At 37.9% G+C, this 22,424-nt stretch overlaps 1 protein-coding gene across 9 annotated transcripts; it reads left to right on the forward strand.

Moving 5' to 3' along the window:
* The first annotated feature begins 1,316 nt into the window (after positions 1 to 1,316).
* cyld (cylindromatosis (turban tumor syndrome)) lies at positions 1,317 to 21,899 on the forward strand. 9 transcript variants are annotated; one of them, XM_067495173.1, is made up of 19 exons: positions 1,317 to 1,663; positions 1,748 to 1,872; positions 2,814 to 3,356; positions 5,324 to 5,635; positions 7,492 to 7,597; positions 8,378 to 8,479; positions 9,033 to 9,149; positions 12,124 to 12,165; positions 12,298 to 12,686; positions 13,049 to 13,214; positions 13,307 to 13,448; positions 14,062 to 14,184; positions 14,752 to 14,843; positions 15,084 to 15,150; positions 16,039 to 16,171; positions 17,648 to 17,756; positions 17,973 to 18,091; positions 18,475 to 18,691; positions 19,578 to 21,899. In XM_067495173.1, the coding sequence occupies exons 3-19, from the start codon at positions 2,865 to 2,867 to the stop codon at positions 19,760 to 19,762; spliced, it is 2,913 nt and encodes a 970-aa protein (XP_067351274.1). In that variant the 5' UTR covers positions 1,317 to 1,663; positions 1,748 to 1,872; positions 2,814 to 2,864; the 3' UTR covers positions 19,763 to 21,899. The 9 variants fall into 9 exon arrangements, with proteins under 9 accessions (XP_067351274.1, XP_067351273.1, XP_067351275.1 ...); XM_067495172.1 differs by lacking the exon at positions 1,748 to 1,872; XM_067495174.1 differs by lacking the exons at positions 1,748 to 1,872; positions 12,124 to 12,165.
* The last annotated feature ends 525 nt before the right edge of the window (positions 21,900 to 22,424 follow it).

Here is a 22,424-nt window from a genome sequence, read left to right on the forward strand (position 1 = left end):
CGATCTAGGTCAAAAGTGTTTGGCACAGGGTTGTGACAGGGTCTTTGCTGTTATTGCCGCTAAGCCGTGGAACTCTTTGCCTCTTGATAGTTGTGTTATATTTAAGTTCCATACTTTAAAATCCAAACTTAAGACCCACTTGTTCAGACAGACATTTGATACTAAATAAGTGATCTCAGACTGTTGTTGTTTTTATTATTTTATTGTTGTACTTTTAATCTTTTAACGTTTTATGTTTTTGTAAAATGTTTAGGTCAATCCCTGATTGTTGTCAAGCACTATATAAACGAAGATTACATTACATTACAATAATCTAATAAAGGCATACATATTGATAATATAGCACAGGCATAAGTCACACAGATGATAATTTTATACTTAAGCATATGAATGAAGCATATTAAATTATTTGCAATGGAGTATTTATAAACTGTGGGAGACCACTGGTGCAAAGGAAGTTTAACGTCTGTTTAAATTCATTCATGAACACATTGGTTAAAATATCAATACACTAAATAACACGGCACAAGTCGATATACGGACTAAATAAAGCGTTAAAGCTCCATGTTATTAGTAATGGCCATGCATGAAGAAACGTTTGAGAAAACAGTTCATATTTAACTGAGCTAACAGCATTGTACAGTAACGCTGTAATCTATCGGAAGTTAGAGTTTATAGCGCTGGATGCCAAGCGTACGGAATACGGTGACTTCTAAAAAGTGGTAAACTGACCCAAAACAACCTTGTCTCCACTCGGGTTGGAAATACAACGTTTCCTCAAGAACAGATGAAGGTATACTTTCCTTTTTTGCTCTTTTCCAAACCTCTGTTCGGCTTTTGATAGCACATGGAATGTGTGTTCCCCCTAATCACGTTATATTAATAAAACGCATTTTCCTGTTATAACGAGATACTTTTGTCTCGAGATAATTTTTCTCGTTATAAAAGTAATCGTGGTGGCAGGAATACGTTGGTCAAGAAATATTTAATGGTGATTTTACTAAATATATAAATTCATATACTTCGACCTACTTATAGTATTACGTTTTCTTAGAATACATGTTATAATTTTAGTGTTGCTTCTTCTATCTAAGTACACTAACCTATGCTACACTGAATACCTCATTTACAGTGTAGTGGAACAGACACAGCATCCCTTGCTCTAGACGCTCACTTCAATCTAACTACGTAAGCTGCCATTCATGGGAAAACCCCATGGAGTGGGACATTTGTTAGGTTTTACAGACAGAGCAATCAGCCAATCGGGGCTTGAGAACGAAGCCATAGACCAATACCTGTCACGGAGTACAATGATGTCATGCAAACATGTTTAGTGAGGTCGTCTCCTGTAAATAGTACATCTCGAAGCTGTAGTGATACGCCGTATTATTTTAATTATTTCCTATGGCTAAAATGTATTTATATAAATGCTGTTAGCATTCTGTAAAGGATGGCAGTCTTCTCCCAGCCTGTTCGCTGCTGACTAGCCCGCTAGGCTAATTTTTATCTTGAATGTTAGCTGTTTAGGGCGCTAACATTAGTTAGCTAGCCATTTAGCTAATCAGAGGTTATCACGGGAGCAATCTAACTTGTTTTCAGAGGCCTGTATCTAGCTGGGGTGGTCATTTGAAATGACAGTCATCTGAACAGACGCGCATCAGAGGTAAGTTTATCATGTCGTTAGCTCTAAACAAAAATCACTATTTCGTGCATTTTAGCTTACGTTAGCTACTTCCCTCTCTTAAAGGGCCTTTGACAGCTTTTGCCTGGTGATGACACACTGCTGCTCTGGTTGTCAGGGTAAATGATATTGGAACGAGTCATGATATTGCTGTCAGTGTCTCCGACAGTAGAACTTCAAACTGCAACCAAGTATGTGGTTGTCACCTCAAAGACCACGCTAACTAAATGTGAATACCAGTTAGCGTTAGCCCATGTGAGGCTGAAATTACTTTGATTTTCGTTTTAGCTGATTGTTTAGGTCTGTGCGGCATTAGCCTAACACCGATATCTAACGTTAGTAAGTTGTTACGCCGACAACATTATTTATTGAAACGACATCCTAATAACGGCAAATAGCTGCCGCTGTCATCTTTGAAAAAAGTGACAGATGGTGAGAACTGACTGTCGGGTGGTTGAAAACTATATCTGAAGAGTCATCAGGGGAAATCCATTCGTCTGACATTAGTCTTCAATAAGTCAACTGTCTGCGCACCATCTATTTTTAGAGTATTCAAATCATTTGAAATGAATAATGTCACATGAGGGCCTTCCCAAAACCGTCTCAGCACAGGTATGACTGGGCAGTAGCGAGCATTAGATTTTTCACAGGAAACCACAACAAGCAAACCAGATCAGATTTTTGGGTGACCTATCAGTAATCACAGGTTGCCATATTTACGTTGGTCATCATTTATCATAAATCAGAAGTTTATATTTCTTTGCCTTGATGCAAGTAAAACTTATTTCACTAAATGTTTCCTGTTAGTAATTTCTTTTCTCAGTATTGAATTATTTGGATTCAGGCTGTGCTTAGGGATGAGCGATCCAGTGATACAGATATACTGTTTGTGTACTGCATTGCATTTAGAGATATGATAATCCTTTCCCAATTCCCAATTGTTTTATTCATTTTGTCATTCTACTATACACTAATAGTGTGTCAAGCTAATAGAATCATTTCAGTATAAAGACATTTTATGTCACTGTATCTTGACATTTAAAATACTGTTCTGAGGAGTTTTATATTTTAATGGAGAAATCACCATAAGCATGCAATAATCTTGGTCATATTATTTAATTGTTTACTACAGACGACAGGTCAAGCTTGCCTTGATGTTGAACCTCCCGCCTAGCATGCAGCCATGAGCTCTGTCCTGTGGAGCCAGGAGAAGCCCAGTGGGGGCTTCAGGGAGGACTGCCGATTCTACATGGTTGTGAAGGAGTGTACGGTGGAGAAGCCTCCCCAAAAAACCCTGCGGATTCCTCGTGGCAGTCTCGGTCAGGCATGCCAGGAGCGCAACAGCCTAGGGCGCACACTGCCCACGTGCAAAGGCAAGAAAAGTCTCCGCATACTGGACCAGACAAATGTCGTGCTGAGCATGGATGAGCGGGATGTCCAGGAGCTGGACGAGAAGCTGGCTGAGCTACTGTTCCCCATTACCAACTGTGAGGAGAGATACGCCCTGCTCCGAAACAAGGGACGACTAGAGCGTGTCCGTGATATTGACTGTGGTTCCAAGGTGCGCGTCCAGTTGCGCTCAGGGGATGACCCTCTGCCTGGTGTGGTCCGTTTCAAGGGTTCATTGCTTCCTGACAGGGCCCCGTCTGGAATCTGGTTTGGAGTAGAATTGCTGGTGAGCTTGTTTTTTTATCTCTTTAGTTTTTGTAATAGTGATCTAGAATTAGATTTATTTATTTTACATTTCAGCTGTGTTCATAAGAATTCCACTCAATGGAATATGAAGTTGATGTCATGTCTTGTTGAAAATGTTTGTTTCCATATGCCATATTGCCATTGGCTTCCTCCTGTTTTTCTATATTTTGTCTTTGTGTTATGTTTCTTAAAACATTAGTGTTACTTGTATAGTAGGGCAGTAGAGGGGTGCTGCCTTACAGTACCTTTGTACTTCTCCATAAAATTTGAATAATTTAAACAACTTTCTTAGCCAAACACAGTAAAAGATATGCAGGTAATTCACTGTAACCACCATACTAGGCTAAGCACATAACTCACAAGATGCCCCCCCTCTTCCCCCAGAACAAATATCATGATGTGATGTTTATACCGAGAATATTGTCTGTGTTACGAACATCGAGTTTCACAGTACTGAACAAAAAAGACAAATCACCTCTTCACTTCAGGGCATGTCCCACTGATGTTCAAAAATGTTTAGGTTTTTCTTTGAATAACAGGATATAAAGAAATACAATTCAATTTTTATTTGAAATATAACTCGAAAACGAAGGGTACAGAGATACCAAATTTCCAACTGTGACAGTAAATACATTTTAATAGAAAACAGTTAATGCCACGTATCTTATAATTGCAAACTAGCCGTCAGAGTGAACATGTGCATTTTGTTTACCTGTAAACTGACAAATTATACAGAGACCCCATTTATGTTTGTGTGACTGTTTCCAAGATCCTTTATTTTATAAACAAATAAAAGCAGTCTGGAATTTCTTCTTGAGTTCTTTCTAAAAACCAGTTGAATTTACCTGACCCAAGAATAATTTTCTAAATTATGTGCGGATTTTAAAAACTGGATCCAACCTACACACACAGCTTGGCTTTTATTAGTGAAAGCACTGATGGTGTGTTTAGGTGAGTTTTATACTAATTTAATCTTTTGTACCTTTGGACCTATGTACCCAACAAAAGGAAATGACCACAATATGTATTCTTTCAGATTATTTCTACACACCAGTTTCCTTGTCATTGTGTACTTATGTCCTATTTGAAAGTTGTAAACACAAGTAATTGCACATTTGGAAATAACAAAGTTGACATTAAAACTGATTTTGTTGACTATTCGTAGATGCACAAAGACAAAGCCTCACTTGGCACATCTAAAGTCGTACTTCGCATGCATTAGACTGGTGGGAAGGTTATGATTAATAGAAGTACATGCTGAACTTTCAAACTTAAAGTTCTTTGTTTATATTGCATGAAGTTTATATTGAAGGCTGAAATAGTTCTGCAGTATTGTGACTGTCAGTGCAACCAGAAAAGTACATCATTTTGTGTATCTTTACTCTTTTCATTTCTCTTTGATAATTTGATTTCATTCTGCTCACTCTGCACCATATATACAGCACATGTAGTCCATGTGTTGTCACAGTGTTTTTATTCTGAGTCTGAGCTGTTGTCTTCTTGAGTGGGCTGATGAAGCTCAAGTACTTAAAATTAGCCCAAAATAAAGGCATACGATTTTAAACATGGGCTTCAGATAAAATGATGTCCTTCAGGAAAAAGAGATTACGGTGTTCTTTTGGTGGCAAAGATATACCAGTCACTGTAGCAGTTATGGATGTTTTAAGATCTGCGACCTACTTATAAGAAATAACTTATAATATGATAAAAATGACTCCACTTTATTACATAATTTTAATTGATTCACAGTAAGTCAAGTTGTATTCCTGATACAATAATAAATCATATGCCCTCACAGCTCTATGTTTAGGACTTCCCTTCTCTGAGGAGTGCTGAGCAAACAGCCTTGTTATCTGCCCTCCGTGCTACCACAAAACAAGTTTCTCATCTCTCTTGCTCATGTTGTGTCTCACACTTGACTCTTGTTTCATCTACTTCTTCTCAAAGGAGGAGGGCCGGGGCCAAGGCTTCACGGAGGGCTCCTACCAGGGCCGTCAACTATTCCGCTGCGAGGATGAGTGTGGGGTTTTTGTGGCCCTGGACAAGCTTGAACTGTGGGAGGATGATGATGACGAAGCCTTGGGAGAGCTGGAGGTTGACCATGTCAATCTGGTGGAAGAGGATCAGGACTTCCCTCCACTGGAGATTAACTCCAGGGTCCTGGTGCAGACCAGGGAGGGGCCTGAGAGAGGCACCATCATTTTTTGTGACCTGCTGCCAGGCAATGAGAGTCTGGGCTATTATGTGGGAGTTGACATGGTGAGTAAGACTCACTCTAAATGATTTGTTTTATAATTAATCAGGAAATTGACAGATCATTCATTATCTTTCATTAGGCAAAAATCCCAAATTTGCTGCTACTAGTTCCTCAAGTGGGAAGAGTTGCTCAAGGATTTGCTGCTTTTTCTGTTTCACAATCATAATGTGAATAAATTTCAGACAAAACATTCAGTATCATAGATTTTTTTAAGGGTATAAAATGTTCATATTTTTTTTAATTTATTACTACATATTCAGCCTTAATGCTGCAGTATGCAGCATGAGTTCCTTGAAAAGGTTTTGGACTTGGCAAATAAGCTTTTTAGCTAGCCAGGCTAGTTAACTTAATCTAGCACAATGATAAAAATAGCTACCCTAAGGCCACAAAAACATCTTACCAGCACATCTGCACATTATTCAGTGTTTTATGTTATTTGTTAGGATTATGAAAAAACATGAGTGTACCAACTATAAGGTTCCATTTTTACTAGGTTCATGTGCCTCCAAGAGGTCAGGTCTTTTTATCCCTAATGTTTTGGAATTTCCTCTGCTAGCTGGACATATTGTCCTGACATAAAAATAGTTTGGCCTAGTGATTTGTTGTTTTTAAATTTTGCTTTATATATGGAATAAAGAAACTTTAATAAAGCAAATATGGAATTTCCCAATATGTTGCACATCACTGAATACAGACCATAGCCTGCCTTTGATATTCACAACATTTCTTTTAACAGAACAAAGACTTACGTTTTTTGTACATTTTTATTGCTTGAGAATGATAAATGTATACCATTTTCATGGTCCACACATGCGTATTTACTGTGGTTGTTCTCTTTATGCTCGGCCATTCAGTGTCATTGTTGAGTAAAAATTTTGTTGTCCACATCATTCCTTGCATCTTTAGTCCACCGCCAATAGAAAATGTTACTTTGTCAATGTGACACTTTTATTCACCTAGATGGCACTTTTTAGACGTAGTGAGGGGACATCACAGTCACGACTCTTAAAGCTCTGCTATCGTAGTTGTAGTTTGTTGTTTTGGTCATGGGTGATTGTGTAAACAAAGTGTTAGATTGTCACTGTAATGGACACAGTGTAATTATCAGAGTTATTGTGGATCTCAAGTTTTTTGTTATGTCTGTGTTTTAGTTTTTCCTTTTTCTGACTGTTCCTCTGTGTGTGTCGGTCTTGTTGCCTGGGATCACAGCAGCTGGTATCTATGGCTACTGTTGTCAGGCGGGAATGGTACTGTAGTCATACAGAGATTGAAACGCATAACTCAGGCATTTGACTGCTGATCGTTAACAGCAGCACCAACAGCAGCAGCAGCAGCAGCCCACTCAGTGCATCTGAGCCACCCACACAAAGGCAAGGCAGTCACGCGGGGAGTGAGGTAAAGACTTAGTGCTGTATGACCCAACAGCATGGCAAAGGGCCAGCAGGCAGCTGAGGAGAGCCCACTGCTTTGCCTCACTCTGCGTCCAGCCTCGCCCTGCATTCCCTAGCAAGTGGCACTGGCTTTATGCTTAGATTATCCCGCTGGAACAGAATCCTGGATTCCAAACTAAAGAACAAGAACACTGTGGTGGTGCTTGCTGAAAAAGTAGTGCGTTTGAGTTGAAGGACTCGTGGTGATACATCTGTCGTTGAGGAGATGAGACGAGGAGTTCGATCATCACAACACAGAATATCAAGCCTAATTTTTCAGTACAGTGAAAAGACAGTAGATCTTACTAATCACCAAGAATCATCAAGAAGATTCTAGGGGAAGAAGCACATGTGATGGGTGGTTGGTTTTTCAGCAGCATAGAGTGTCAGAGAGGATTGTAAGATTCTCATGTCTCCAACTCTTTCAGGACAATCCTATTGGGGACTGGGACGGTGTGATTGACGGGAAACTGCTGTGTAATTTTGCCAGTTTGGAGCACACCCGACTCGTCCCCTTCTGTGACGTAATGCCAGGTGAGTCACGTAGTGTTTATCCCTGCTTGTACACCACGTGTATATTGTCAAACCTTATTGTTTTCTTAAAACATTCATCTGGCCCTCTCTCGCACCAGCACTGAGCTCGTTCTGCATTTTCCGCGTTTGTGTTTTTCTCGCAGCAGGAACAGAGAGCCTTTTGTGCTGATGGCTCACTTGTTTTTGAAAGTCAAGTGAGATACTCAGGCTCTTTGTTTTCCACACTGCCAATTTGAGTTGTGTATGTGTACTGCTGCTGTTCCTCTGATTAATTTAACTTAAATCAAGAAAATCTTGAAAATTTTATATTGTTAATTTAGCAGAAAGGTTGCGCAAACTATATGGTGGTACAAATTTGATCTCTGAAGTAAGTCTTTTGCAACATGAGAAGCAAGAAAACTTTGTATGTTTATTCACTGTGTGAAGTTCAATGCAAGCTTTCCTAAACACCAGTTGTTATTGGCTGAAACTTGTGTAACATGACACATCAATCCACATGAGAGATTACGATAACTATAATATCATACTAATGTATGGCTCTATGTGACCTTATCTGATGTTAAATACTTTGATATATTTAGTTTATAAATGTACAGCGTTCTGAGACTGTTGCAGTGTTAAAGTGAAACCAATAAAAGAAATATGGTAGAGGATCAGTGTAAATGTAGATGCAGTACTTTGCAAGTGCTCTGTTAAAAAAAACATTTGGTGTATGGTAGCTTAAGTTAGGCCGACACAAGTGTTGTGTCTCTAATGTGGATTTATTTCTGGATTATACAGAATATTCCATGCAGGACCAAAGGCTGCAAAAGCACAGTTTTGCCCCCAGAGGCACCAACAATGACAAGTCATCCTCTGGCCAAAGCAAACCAAAGAGCAAAGGTACTGCACTGCTGTAACGGTACAAACCTAACTGACTGTACCTTGGTGTAATCATGACTCGTAAAGGGGCATTCCATCAAATCGTCTAGTTTTGATTTTGCATATTTCAACATAGCGTGACGGAATAAGCTGAAGGAACAAAAAAAAAAAAAAGTCTTTAAAAAAAAAAAGCCTGACAGAAAATATCTTTCCTTTGTTACAAAAAAGTAGCTTGATCAAACTTAAACGATTTTAGGCCAAATGGGGAACAAACTTCTGCAGTCTTAAATATGTGTTGGAATGTCCCTTTAACAAAATAACAGAGCGCATGCCTAACTCCATTTTACACAAAAAATAAAAAAACCTTATTGCATCGTTGTTGATTTAATTTAAATTGAATGTATCAGTATCTTGATTTTTTTTCTTATCTTGTAATTCACTTATGCGGTTGACCTGTTTTTCACAGTTGAAACTTGCAAAAAACAGCTCCCAAACACACACGCATGCAAACATTTTGGATACACTTGCCTATCTGTCTGTGTTTCTTGTTTTCATGTACTTGTGTTATTCACAGGATTAGGTCATCAGTGTGGCAGTAGAAGCAAGTCTGAATTTTACTATACTTTAAATGGCAGCTCTATTGACCCCCCCATCCAGTCCAAATCCAAAAGCACATGGTACATTGATGAAGGTAAAACATGGTTACTCATGGGATGTCCATCTTTCCGGCAAGCTCCTGTTTACAACAAGCTACGTACAAATTGGTTTTGCCAAGGTACATTCTGTGCCTTGTGGTTTTTGATCATTTAATTTGGCACTGGCCAACCAACGAGTTCAGGTCCTGTGCGTTGCCCTCAATAGTAAAATAGATTTTCAAAAGTAAAAACATATTAGTATATAATGTGTTTATTTTAATGATGAATAAATTTAGTTTTTGAATGACTTTTACTGATTTAACATAACATTTCTCATAATTGTTAAATGAAAGGCACAATGTTCATGGTATATTTAAGAAGCTTTTTCTTAATAGTTTAGCATTTACTTTAGCTTTATTGTGAGAGAAATATATAATAAAGTGTAATTTTATCATCATAATTTGGGACTTGGAATGTTTTTGGAGATTTTGCCTTTTTATTTTTTGAGACTATGACTCTAACAGTTAAGCCAATCTGTCCAAACCACTCCACTGCATAATAGTTGTTCAGTAGTTGACATAGTGATTGAGCTTCCTATAATTCTTTGAGAAGCAACTAAACAGCACTGTCGTGCTCAGAAAGTTGTAGTTTGTTCTTCACCCATGTGTGTGAACAAATCTAGTTTTTCAATCGGAGGAAACAAAAAAACAAAAAAACGCACTCTTTCATATTATTCATTAAACCGAAAACAAATAAAGCAGTAGATGAGTAAATAAAAAACTTAGAGGGCTGTACATCTCTCAAGCGGAAACCGAACTGTTTTTGTTCTGTTAGATACAGTAAATGACAAAAACAATAAAATACGTAAGAAAATGTGATCGGTATTACATATACTCTAAATATTTTTACTGCATGGGTAACAGATGTAGGGTGTTTCCTTAAGACTGGTAATAGGGAAAAAAACTGGCTTGATTATTCATGAGAATGATTAGTTATCTTACGGTAATTGAATAAAAAAAACAACAATCCGTAGTTTGTTGCAGCAGCTTGCTATAAAGACTTTTCAACTAGTCTCGTCTTTCACCACCATATTATTGTTAAATCCCACCTGCATGGAGTAATTGGTGTTTCCTAAGGCTTTTAATAATGCCCAGTGCTGCAGTTGGCTCTTTAACTGACTGTTGTCTTGTTTTGTCTGCAGATGCTGCTACAAGATAAAAATGTATTCTTAATATTTGCAGACCAAATCATTAGTAAAAGCCTTAAATTCTGGTGTCAGGACAGATTAATTCAGTCAGCGTATAGTGTCATTGTTTGTGTATTTTATTTGGTGTAGGGACACATGATGGTTGTTTTTATTTTATTTTTTTCCTTTTTTCAGAAGATCCGCTATCATTACCAATACATGTCAGTTTAAAAGAATCTGATGAGCTTTTTAAACATAAATGTGTTCTCTAGATTAGACACACATTATGAGCATATACGGGTATTGGAGCTCCACAATTTGGGCTGATAATAATCAGATGTGATTGTTTAAAAATGCTATTATATTTCTATGTTAATACACATATAAGCTAAATTGCTGTTTGCATTGTAGAAATCGAGAGAGGTCAGTCATTAAAAACTGGCATGCTTCTTTCACAACTGCTCACTCATCCCGTGATTGTGTAATCATTTTCATCTTCCTCAGTGTCATGTTTTACATTTTGGGTTATTTTTCTTCATGATTATGCTGTTCTAATTTCTGTTAAGAAGTCAGTAGACAAACTACTGTGCTTCACTAGGTGTATAGATAAGAAATAGTCTGCCAATTACATTCTATTTGGATACACATGCTTAAAAGTGAGTGCCAATCATTTAAGGACTTCATGTTATTTTTCTGTCATAATATGAGAGGTCACTCATTTAATCAGTACCTGTGATCCTGCTTTACTCTTGCATAAGGGCAATTTACGAGACAACAAGGGAATTGTGATATGATGCTGTGAGCACTTTCTTGAGCCACAACCTGCCATATTGCTAATTAATCAAAATTTAAAGATATGTCTACAGTATATTGCTTGAATTAATATATAACGTCAGTGTGAGCTTTAAAATCATCCACCACATCTGATATTTCTGTCTCGTGATAACGATAAAGTCTGTAGGCAATAGTCGCTTAACTGTCCCTGTAGGTTTTAATCAGCACTCAAGACACCAAAGCACACTTTTCTATACTAAGTCTGCAAAGATTGTGAAGGCTAATGGGAGTAAATTTCAATAAGTTCATACATCTGCTGATGGTGGTATTTGAAAAACAAAGTTGTCTTTAAAGGAGTAGCAGATATTCGGTCTCAGTAATATCACATATCCCTCGAGTTTTTAGCTGTAGGACATGGTTTTTGACTTAGCTGTCTTGGAAAAACAAACATGACTTCTTAAAAAGTGGCACTCTTCTTCTGTAAACACATGGTTATAGTTTAAATGGAATGTGCAATGTTTTGAGCTTTAATAAATGTATATTCCACAAAGCACGCTGCTTTGTGGAATATGTGCACAATGAAGTACAGTTTTTTACAGTCTTGTGTCAGCTTAAAGGCATATGAACAGCATCAGATTTGAAAAGGAGTCTGCACACAACATACCCTCAACAAAATTTTCAGGTTTGTTTTTACACAGAAACTCTACAATTAGTCCAATCTGTTAATTAGCACTCGAGTATACTTTGCCAAAGATATTTTCGTATTATGAACTGTGGTTTAGGATTACCATTCTTTGACAGTTCATTCAACCCCTTACCATTCATTGACAAGGGGAAAATGCTTTAGATAAACAAAACATATCTAGTTAGAGCAAGTGCGAAACAGTAAAAGGTTTTGATTAGGTGGAAATACCAAAAGATTGTCGGACTTTGCAATATGAGAATTATGGTCCCTCTCTTTTTAATTGTAGCTCCTTTTTAAATTCAAATGCCCACGGCTGCCAGCATACAGGTTCCTTTCTTCTTGCAGATGGTGGCATTAACACCATCTGAAAATCTTGTTTTTGCAGACCTCCAGTGGTTGAAGTGCAACACACTTTCAACCAGAAGAGGTCAGTTTAACGGGAGTTTTGGTCTTAAAACAGACATCTCCACATTGCTAAACACAGCCTGCTGTACATTATATGATCTGTTTTTAGTGTAAGAAGCACATTAAGTTTTGATTTCTGGTTTTTCTCCTGCAGTTGGGGAGGACCCTGCCAAGTCACTAACTGACACGCCCCCTGACTTCAACCAGTCCTCCCCACCCACCAGAGCCCCACCCCCTTCCTCATTGTCTAGTGACAACAAGTTCCACTCCCTGCCCTTCAGCCTGAACCGGAAGACTGGACCCATTGATAGCATGAGTCATGGGCCTCTCTCCCTCTCCGTCCAGTCGGTGATGGGAGAGCAGCGTGAGCCCCCATCTCCGGCCGCCCCTCCCTCACCACGGCCTCCCACGCCTCCCAGAGGACAGCCAGGCCTGGAGGTGGGCTCTCTGGTGGAGGTGAAGGAGAATCCTCCACTGTGTGGTGTTATTCGCTGGGTGGGTCTGCCTCCTGGCCTACTGGAGCCTCTGGCTGGGCTGGAGCTGGTGAGACAACACAGCAGTATAAACTTGGAAGTTTACATTTATTAGATTTCAGTATAAGTGAGTAGAAAAAAAATCACACATACTGTATAATATTGGTGAGATAGAGTATGTATTCACACAGGAAAAAAATTAAAAAAAACATCATTAGTAGACTGATATCTAATGTAATACATTCTCTTGTTATACTGAGGCCCTGGAGGGGCTCTGCTTTAATCGAGACTCCTCTGTATCTCTTCTGCTTCGCTGTACTGCTGGAACAGTTACAAAAAAAAACACTAAATCAAATACAAAGTACAATCTGTGGCAGAATAAATACCTCACTGATAGGAAGTGGACAGTTTCATGTTGACCTTCTCTTCCAGGAAGAAGAGTGTCCTGGTTGCACAGATGGCACCTTTAAAGGCACCCGGTACTTCACCTGCCCACCCAAAAAAGCCCTGTTTGTGAAGCTCAAGTGCTGTCGACCTGACTCGCGCTTCCCATCCCTACATCACTCCTCCAATCCCATAGAGAGGTGCAACTCAATTGGTGAGTAGTAGAATATGTTTTGTTAATAGCTCCAAATTAACTGTTAGCAAAAGCTTTATGTTTACATCGAGGTTTCCTGTGTGTTTATGCAGCATTTGGTGGCTACTTAAGTGAGGTGGTACATGAAAATACACCTCCCCGCACAGAGAATGATGGTTTAGATGTCATGGTGGGTAAAAAGAAAGGCATCCAAGGCCACTACAACTCCTGTTACCTGGATTCAACCCTCTTCTGGTCAGTGATCTCGTATTCTAACAGTAAATACTTTATCAGTTCCAGTCTATCCCACTTTATATTAACATCTTTGGACTTCAGTCATATTGATCTATACAGTGCTTCCTGAGGAAGGAGTGATATGTTTGCCCAGAGGCAAAAACATATTAGTAAAATGTTTTGACTTTACCCACTGGCTCTGGATGCAGGTTCTATTCCTGCTGTGAGCTGGCAGGTGAAAAGTTGCACAGCTATTGTTTCTTACAATATTAGCCAGTGGAATGCCCTTTAAATATACTTTGACAAGTTGGGAGTTTTTAATTTAAAATGGTCACATTTAAATGTGACTATTCTAGTAATAATAAAAACTTAAAAGAAAATTTTGATTTAATTGCTAGTAAGGTCTTTTTAAACTAATTGCAAAACTAATAGAAATATAATCTACATTACAGCCACCATATAAAAGTTTACATTGCCAAATTAATATTTTGACAATTTATAAATAATGTGGGTATCAATCACATTAAAATTAATGTGAGTATCAATCAAAAATACAGTTTATTTGTCATTTACCTGAGAGGGAAAAAAATTGTATTTTGATTTTAAGCCCACAGTTGTATATTCTGTTCTGCAGTCTTTTCTCCTTCAGTTCTGTACTGGACACAGTTCTGCTGAGACCACAATCAAAGACTGACGTAGAGTATTACAGAGAGACTCAAGAGCTGTTACGCACAGAGATAGTGAACCCATTACGCATGTAAGTTGGAATGCTTGATTAAAGATTTTTCACATTGCCACATGTAGATATACACTAATCAGCCACATCATTACTACCTGGTGGTTTTAGCCACCTGTTAGCACAAAGTGGTTATTTATGATTTGTTGTTGCTGAATAACAAAACAATGTGTTTGCTGTATATGGGGCTGTGTAGCCAGACTGCAAAGAGCAGCCATGCAAACTCTTGTCCTCTCTGACATGATTAAAACCATCAGTGTTAATTTTATGGCTGATCAGTGTATGTGTCTTAAATGTGTTGTACAAAATTTGAATCAGTGTTGACATAACCTGTTTTTAGCTATGAGTTTTTTTAACAGACATCTTCAAGCTTTTAAATAATTTCCAGGACTTTTAAATAAGAATTTACTCATAATTTAAACAAGAAACGGACCCTAGTGGTTTTGATTCTGGGCTTTTATTTGCATTATTGACCTAATCAAATCCTGATAGTAACATCTGATGCAAATTGCACTGTCAAAGCTAATGTTGCTATACTATATGTGGCTAATTAACTAGCATGTACTTTCCTTGCTCTTTGTCCTCTAGACATGGGTATGTTTGTGCCACTAAAGTAATGAAGCTCAGGAGGATCCTAGAGAAAGTAGAAGCAGCATCTGGGTTTACATCTGAAGAGAAAGGTGGGAAATGAGTCATTTCTTTAAAGGACATTTAGAGTTTTTTCAGAATTTTTCCTCTGTGTCTCATTTTGTTTTTATCAGTTTTTGGTCATGTTGTTTCTAATAAACTGCTCCAATGCATAATAAAAAGAATGAAAAATAAATACATTTAATATATTCTTTACTTTACAGTACAGTGTTTGTACAAGAATGCTACATCTAATCCTCCTAAATCTCATTTTATACCCTTTTGTACTGCAGATCCTGAGGAATTCCTAAACATCCTTTTTCATCACATACTAAGAGTGGATCCATTGCTTAGGTTAAGGTAATAGCCAGTCATCTTTTATTAAAAAATCCTAAACCTCTTTGAGCTCATCTAAACACAGTCTTGAAATGATGTGTTTTTGGTTATATGTTAATTCATGTTGCTGTTTTTACAAAAAAGGTAATGATAATTTAATGATTTTTGTTAATTTACACACATTTCATACAGTATAGCTGTTTTCACATATAAACTCCAGTTAATGTCTGGAAAGTCAGGTCCTGGGCGATGTCTATCTGACTCTGGCATTGAGATTCTCACATGCAGCTCTTCTGGGTAATGTCTAAAGAGCTTCAGGATTGCAGTGCAGTCTGAAATAGTTTGTGTGTTACATGGCTTGATGAACACGTCCTGGATTGTCACTGCTTACCAGACTTTGTCATTATAGTTCCAAATGCATCACTGCATAACCGCAAAATCTGCAATATGTAGATTTTCTATTGCATAAAATTTTACTTCTGTTGCAGTGAAACTACACAGGAAATTGAACAACGGACAGTGTGGGCAAAGGGGTTAACTGTAACATTAACTTCTGGTCATGTTATGACAATGCCCTCTGCAGTCATGTTTAAGATTCTCGGCAGATGAACAGAAATAAAAACTTAAAGAACTAGACAATATCATAATAATCATCCTCAATTATATCTAATGTACTATAGGATTATCTATGGTGAGCTTAAACGTAATATAATTTTCTTGTTCAACCTTTTATACTAATGTCAATTGTCAGAAAATAAAGATTCATGTTTCTGACAAAATATAGGTAACATTTCTGAGTCTTTATATCTGCTACAGAAAGTCCATATATTTATTTTTGGTCATGTTTGTCCTGCAAGAATTGAAGTTGTATGTAATACTAGAAAAGACCAAATAATAGATATTGATCTACAGGTCAGCAGGACAGAAGGTCCAGGACTGTTACTTTTACCAGATATTCATGGACAAGAAGGACAAGGTTGGAGTTCCCACCATTCAGCAACTCCTAGAGTGGTCCTTCATCAACAGTGACCTGAAGTTTGCAGAGGTGAAATTCACAGTGTTTTATTTACTAGGTTTGCATGAGGAAAGTGGAAGGTTTGGTAATATGTGGCATACCAGTGGAGTAATATGTACTAATTTTGCCCCTTTATTCTATAAAGGCAGAGAACAGACCCTACGGTCTGAGGTACCCTATTGTTCAAATTTGAAAAACAGGCTTCTTTAAAGGTTTTTTTAAGGTTTCTTATGCAGCTCATTTTTTAACATTACATCAGTTGTGAGTTAGCATTTAGATTGAGGTTATTTGTCTGTATCAGAAACTTGAGACGTGAATAAAAAAGTGCTGAGTAGACCAAGCGTTGTAGATGACTTCATTTAGAGAAAAAACCCTTATGACTACACAGCAAGTTACTTTCCAGCATGCAGGCGTACATGTTACCTTGTCAGTGATCAAGAGAAGAATTTATGACTATAACTTAAGATAATTCCCTGCAAGAAGCAAATCCTTGGTAAAGGAGAAAGGCCAGGTTGCAGTTTGCAAAAACATGCATAACCAAAGTCATAAAGCTGTGGTGCAAGATTGTATGGACTGATAAAACAATAGGCCTTGTCGAAATGTTGCAAAGTGTGAAGAGTAAAAAATATATATGTATATTGACCTGAAACATACCACCTCCTCACTCAAATATGGTAGTGATTCTGTTATGGTTCAGACTTGCACATTGGCATTCTTACTGATTTGTTTGCTGTTTTCAGAAGCAACAAGGTGAATGCAGACATGAACAGGAGCATTTTAATTGCTCGGAATCAGTCAAATGCACCAACAGTCACTGGATGACATTTCATTTGCAGGAAAAAGATACTTCCAGTGCAATGAAAGAGCTTTTCCTACTGAAGAGGTGGAATATCCTCGACTGGTCAAGTCAGTCCTGTGTCTCTAATCCATTGGACAAGCAAAGGGATTATTAATATAACAGCAGTAATACCTGGCATTACATTTGTGGTTTCTATTTTGGTACAATATATACTGTGGCTTTATTATTATTCCTTTTTACTGTCAAAGATAAAGAAATAATAAGCAATGTGTTGGATGTTTTGACACAGAGTGTAATGCTTGCTGTTTTATTTAACCGACTTAGTTAAGATAGTTATTTCGCGTCACGCCCATGCAGCGATGTAAGAGCTGTGATTCAGAGGGAGGAGTAGTGACAATCAGGACAGTGGAACTTGTTTCACACAGATAAGCTTGTCTTTGTTTATGTCTGGTCTTACAGGATTACAGGACTGTGTGAGCTAAGCCAACAACAATCCAAAATATGACATTTCCCAAATCAAAAGAAGCTTCCGTTGTTCACCCGATATTAAAACAAGAAATGTAGAATGTAAATTACTGACTAGCTTCATGTCCTAAGGTTGAAACAACTTTTACTTTCATATTCTGAATTATATATCCTCACTTCTGTTTACCTTTGATAAAATGCTAAAAGAATTAACATTCTCTTTTGTCTCTTCTCCCTCCCAGGCTCCCTCTTGCCTTATCATTCAGATGCCCCGCTTTGGCAAAGACTTCAAAATGTTCAACAAGATTTTCCCCTCACTAGAGTTAGACATCACAGACCTTCTTGAAGACAGTAAGTTTCAGCTCATATTTTTTCCAGTGTAAAGTGTGTTCTTGGCGATCGATGGTTGTGTGGCATTTGGTAATATAATTTCACTGAGTTATCACTGCAACTCAGCGAAGATGAAGGTACCTCTTTTTTTCTTTATTTCAAATCCATTCTCAACTTCTTAAAAGACCTCGACTTGCAGAGTGTCAGCTGTAATAAAGTAATGTGTTTCTTATCTAGCACCAAGGGAGTGTAGAATCTGTGGCGGCCTGGCTCTCTACGAGTGTCGAGACTGTTACGAGGATGGGGATATCACCGCTGGCAAGATTAAACAGTTCTGTGAAAAGTGCAATACACAGGTAAACAACAGAGGACAGTATTCCAAGTTCAGCTTATCAAAAACCAAGTTGTAAAAGGTGTGTCAGGATGTGCCATTTGGTGGCGCCAAATACAAAGGAATCATACTCTCTGATTGCAGACATGTTTCAGAACAGTGGCTACTACAGTAGATTGTAACACTCCGTCTGTTCATTTCCTTACTTGCCAATAGTCAGTGCTTTTACTGAAATAATACATTTATTTCTGCTTTGCCCATCTGGGAGTATGAATCATCAAGTGTACTTCACAGGTTTTATTTTCAGTGATCTGTGTCTGTGTTTTACATGAAACATATTGTTTAACATTAAGGGCCACACTACCAAACAGTGAATGCAGTGATGTGTATCTCTCTGTAATTATTTAGGTTCACCTCCACCCAAGGAGGAAAGCCCACCGGCACGGCAAACTGTCTGTCCCCAAGGAGCTACAAGAAGGTACGGGGCGGCAGGGCAGTTTTCCCCGCCAGAAGATGGAGCTATTCGCTGTGCTGTGCATTGAAACAAGTCACTACGTGGCCTTCGTCAAGTACGGCAGCGCAGATTCTGCCTGGCTCTTCTTCGACAGCATGGCTGACCGTGACGGTGGGTGTCATGGCCTTTTGATGCTGCGATTGCTAGTGATCCTTGAATGGTCAAGTTATCCAAGATATATGTGGTTAAACTGTTTTTACAACACTGGTAAATTCATTTCTTAGTGACAGAGAAGGGTTTGTAGGATGGACTAGACTAGAATAGACTCGACTTGTTCATCAAAAAAAAACCGAAATAATCTGTGCACTCTTCAATTATTATTTAATAGTATTACTGTTTGAATTTTAAACCAAAGTTCAGGACATAGGGTAGGATTTATTGTCACATGCAATCAAGTTGATGATAACTAATAGTGCTTTATTAATGTGTTATAAATACAGTATTTATCTAAATTGAACGTGGCTATTGCTGTTACTATTACAATTACAGCTTTGTAATTATTATAAATAGATCTATTAATTGTTCTGAATCTCTGATTATTCATTCATACAGTATTTGATCAATGAAACACAAAAATAAAAAAAAATACATCTCATAATGCAATGAAAAATTCAAGGAAACTGAAATTTTGTTTGTGTGAGAGAGACATTTTTGTATATATGGAAATATTTTTGAAAATGGTCTGTGTTGACTGTTGTTTCAGTCAATGAATTTATAATTAATAAGCTTATATTTGATATTTGACTGGATTATAGTCAGACATTAGAATGAACAATTATATTAATCATAGAAAACGACATAGTGCAGTAAGCTTTAAAGTTTAACTTAAGTTATTTGAAAGTCATGTTGATATACTTTAATTATTTGGCAATGGCATTTTCTACGACACTGCTTTGACTTGATGTGTTAAATGGTCCCAAGCAAGAATTCGTTTTGAATGTTATCTGCCCGAGGATTTGTGCTGCTCTTGTTTAATGACGTGCATGTGGCTCTGCAGGTGGGCAGAATGGTTTCAACATCCCCCAGGTGTCCCCCTGTCCAGAGGTTGAGGCCTATCTAAAAATGACCCCAGAGGAGCTGCATGCCCTGGATCCCAAGAGCATCCAGGGCCAGGCAAGACGCCTGCTGTGCGATGCCTACATGTGCATGTACCAGAGCCCAACTATGAGCCTGTACAAGTAGAATCCTCTCTCCAAACCCCTACACCTCCATTCCAGTCCTTCAGCCACACCACCTCACCCTCTCCCAGAGGGCAGGAGATTCCCAGAAAGACCAAAAATTACAAACTAAACTGAAGAAAAGCTGCCTGCCAGCAGGGGTGTGGTCCAGAGTTAACCCTCTCCACCCCACCTCTCCTTAATGCCTGCTCATCTCTGGAGGCTGCAGAGATGGAGAAGAGGGGGAGAAGCCTATTTGCACTGTGCATTAGTTGAAGTGTTGTGTTTTTCATGTAGTCCTATGTAGCTTCCCTGTGTCTCAACTGGGTTGGTGGTGGATAATGAATTGAAGGTAAGCCTTATGAAGATCCACTCCCTGTTTAGGGAGGACAGAGGAGAAAATGGGCGGCAGGGCATGTTTGCGACATTGCAGATGACAAAACATGCAACAAAAACAAAATGAGCTAGTGGGAGAACCTTGACCACCTCATTTACTTTAAGAAAAGAGGAGTCCTGCTTTTCTTAATTACTGTAAAAGATAGGAGCTTTCCATAACGCCACATTAAGGAAGCAATGCAGTGTGCAAATCCTTATACAACATGTGTGTACTGGTCTAAAAACTTGTGTAAAATCTTAGTAGCATAGATTTCTCCAGGTAGTAACATCAAGAGAATAGACGTTAACCTACTGTGCAGTTGCATTAAGACAAGAGTATTTTGCTCTTTGTGAACCGGTTTGCATATTTCCCCATCACACTGTGTAAATGTCTACAGTACAGGTATATGTTTTGCAGAAAGAGATGTAGCCATTGTAAAAGTCTCACATTTTACTGCATACTTGCTCCACCATTGCTGCACTTTTGTTCTATCCCCAAGTGGACCTATCAGGAAACATTTAGGTTTTGTTTTCTTTTTTTTCCTCTCTTCCATTGAAAGACACAGTGAGTGCTAATTTGTTGCTTGGTAGACATCAGTGTTTTGTGTTACAGAATACAAATTTGCCTCTCCTCTGTAGCTTTAAAGAATGGTCTGCATTGCTAATGCAGTGTAGATGCCAGATAAATGCATGAAGGGGAGACTTGTACAATTGCTCTTGTTGTAAAGCTGGTTGGTGGAGCACTCCATGCATTCATAGGGGCAGTAAGGTAAAGTACTGGAAGAATCTGGCTGTTTTCCTTAAAGTTGAAGTGTGCAATGTGAGGAAGTTCACAGGCAGTGTTTTTAAGTGTCTGACTCATTGTCGTAATGACTAAATGTAAATTATATTTTATGTTTACAAAACCTTTTCTCTGCCTGTCATGGCAGGTCTGATGTCCTTTGGGTAAAGAATGGCAATTATTGACTGTTGCTGCTTTTCTTTAAGACATGACCTGCAATGTTTCCAGCCATGCACCACATTACAAAAAAAAGATCAATTATTATTTTTATTTTATTTATTATATTCTATTCATATTACAGACTCATGTCATACATTTTTAAGAAAATGAAACAGGGTTGATAATACTGTAAAGTTTGGGTACTCCTTGTCCTATTTCACTGTATTTTCAAGGGAGTTTTGCAGTTTACGCTGTGTCAAAGCAACTACTGAATGTTAATAGTGACATGCTGAGCAATGTACAGTTAACAAAGGATGGGGAATAAATGGGCACAACCTTGACTCTTCTATTTCAGTTTTACAGAGTACTAAAAGTACCCCAATCATACTGTGGATCAAGATAGAAAGTAGCTTTTAAACATCCTAACAAAAAATGTTATCAGTGAACTTAGTGAACTGACATCATTGAACTGCAGAAGTTGGTATCAGCATAATCTACATTTTACCTCAATCAAATTTAAAATAATGACAAATTCAGTTGTGTGCACAAAACAAGGGTGTTTTATATATTGGATTCCAGATGACAACTCTGGATTTTGCTCTGCAGTTGTTTCAACTATCCCAGGGATTCTGACAGAGGGACTGTTCTGTGAGAACTTTACTGTACTGCTGAAGCTCGTCACTGACCCAAGCCTTGATCTCTGTGTAAGAAATCTCAGAGCATAGGATGGCATTTTGATTTCATTTTCTGTTGCGTCTGTACAGAATAAACATATGTGACAGGTGGAAAATTAATGTCAGTGGTGTTCCTGTAAATGTTAACAAAATAAAGCCCATTTTGAAGGCTACATACATGTTGTGAGTACATTTCAGAATCATAACAGATATAGTGTGTTTTCAGCATTTATTTAATCAGATATAAAATATTCACGGTACAGCAACACCAATGATGATAGAAAGCCATTATGGAGAGTTAGTTGTAAATATTAAAAAACTTGAATTTTCTGTCTTAAAACGTTGTACACAATGTGTTTACGTACCAATATTATGGAGTGAGACAATAAAAAATAATTTTTTATAAAAATTAGAAATTGGCTACTTCTATGTAACTACAGTGCTCAATTCCTATATGCAATATGTTGCATTAACGCTAACATCGTGTATCGTTTCAGCAAACAACGCAGAAATACAGTCAACAGGACATATAAGTAAAAATCCATGAAAAATGAATTCACCAAAATGCCTATTTAAAGTGCAAGGTAACAATGGCTACAATTGATGTAGTAGTTTACAACAGGATGTGTCAGTACTGGGACAGAGAACAGACTTGAAACATTTATTCTTAAACTTGAAACACTGCTTTGACATCCTTT

Source organism: Channa argus, chromosome 2 (assembly GCF_033026475.1).
Source record: "Channa argus isolate prfri chromosome 2, Channa argus male v1.0, whole genome shotgun sequence".
In the NCBI taxonomy this organism is placed as follows: Eukaryota; Metazoa; Chordata; class Actinopteri; order Anabantiformes; family Channidae; genus Channa; species Channa argus.

What these genes read in the sequence shown, in the direction of transcription:
- cyld (XM_067495173.1), top strand. Translation starts at nt 2,865, where the DNA reads ATGAGCTCTGTCCTGTGGAGCCAGGAGAAGCCCAGTGGGGGCTTCAGG. An exon ending in ATTATGTGGGAGTTGACATG is followed by an intron (nt 5,636 to 7,491) that starts GTGAGTAAGACT and finishes CAACTCTTTCAG; the next exon opens with GACAATCCTATTGGGGACTG. An exon ending in CACACTTTCAACCAGAAGAG is followed by an intron (nt 12,166 to 12,297) that starts GTCAGTTTAACG and finishes TTTCTCCTGCAG; the next exon opens with TTGGGGAGGACCCTGCCAAG.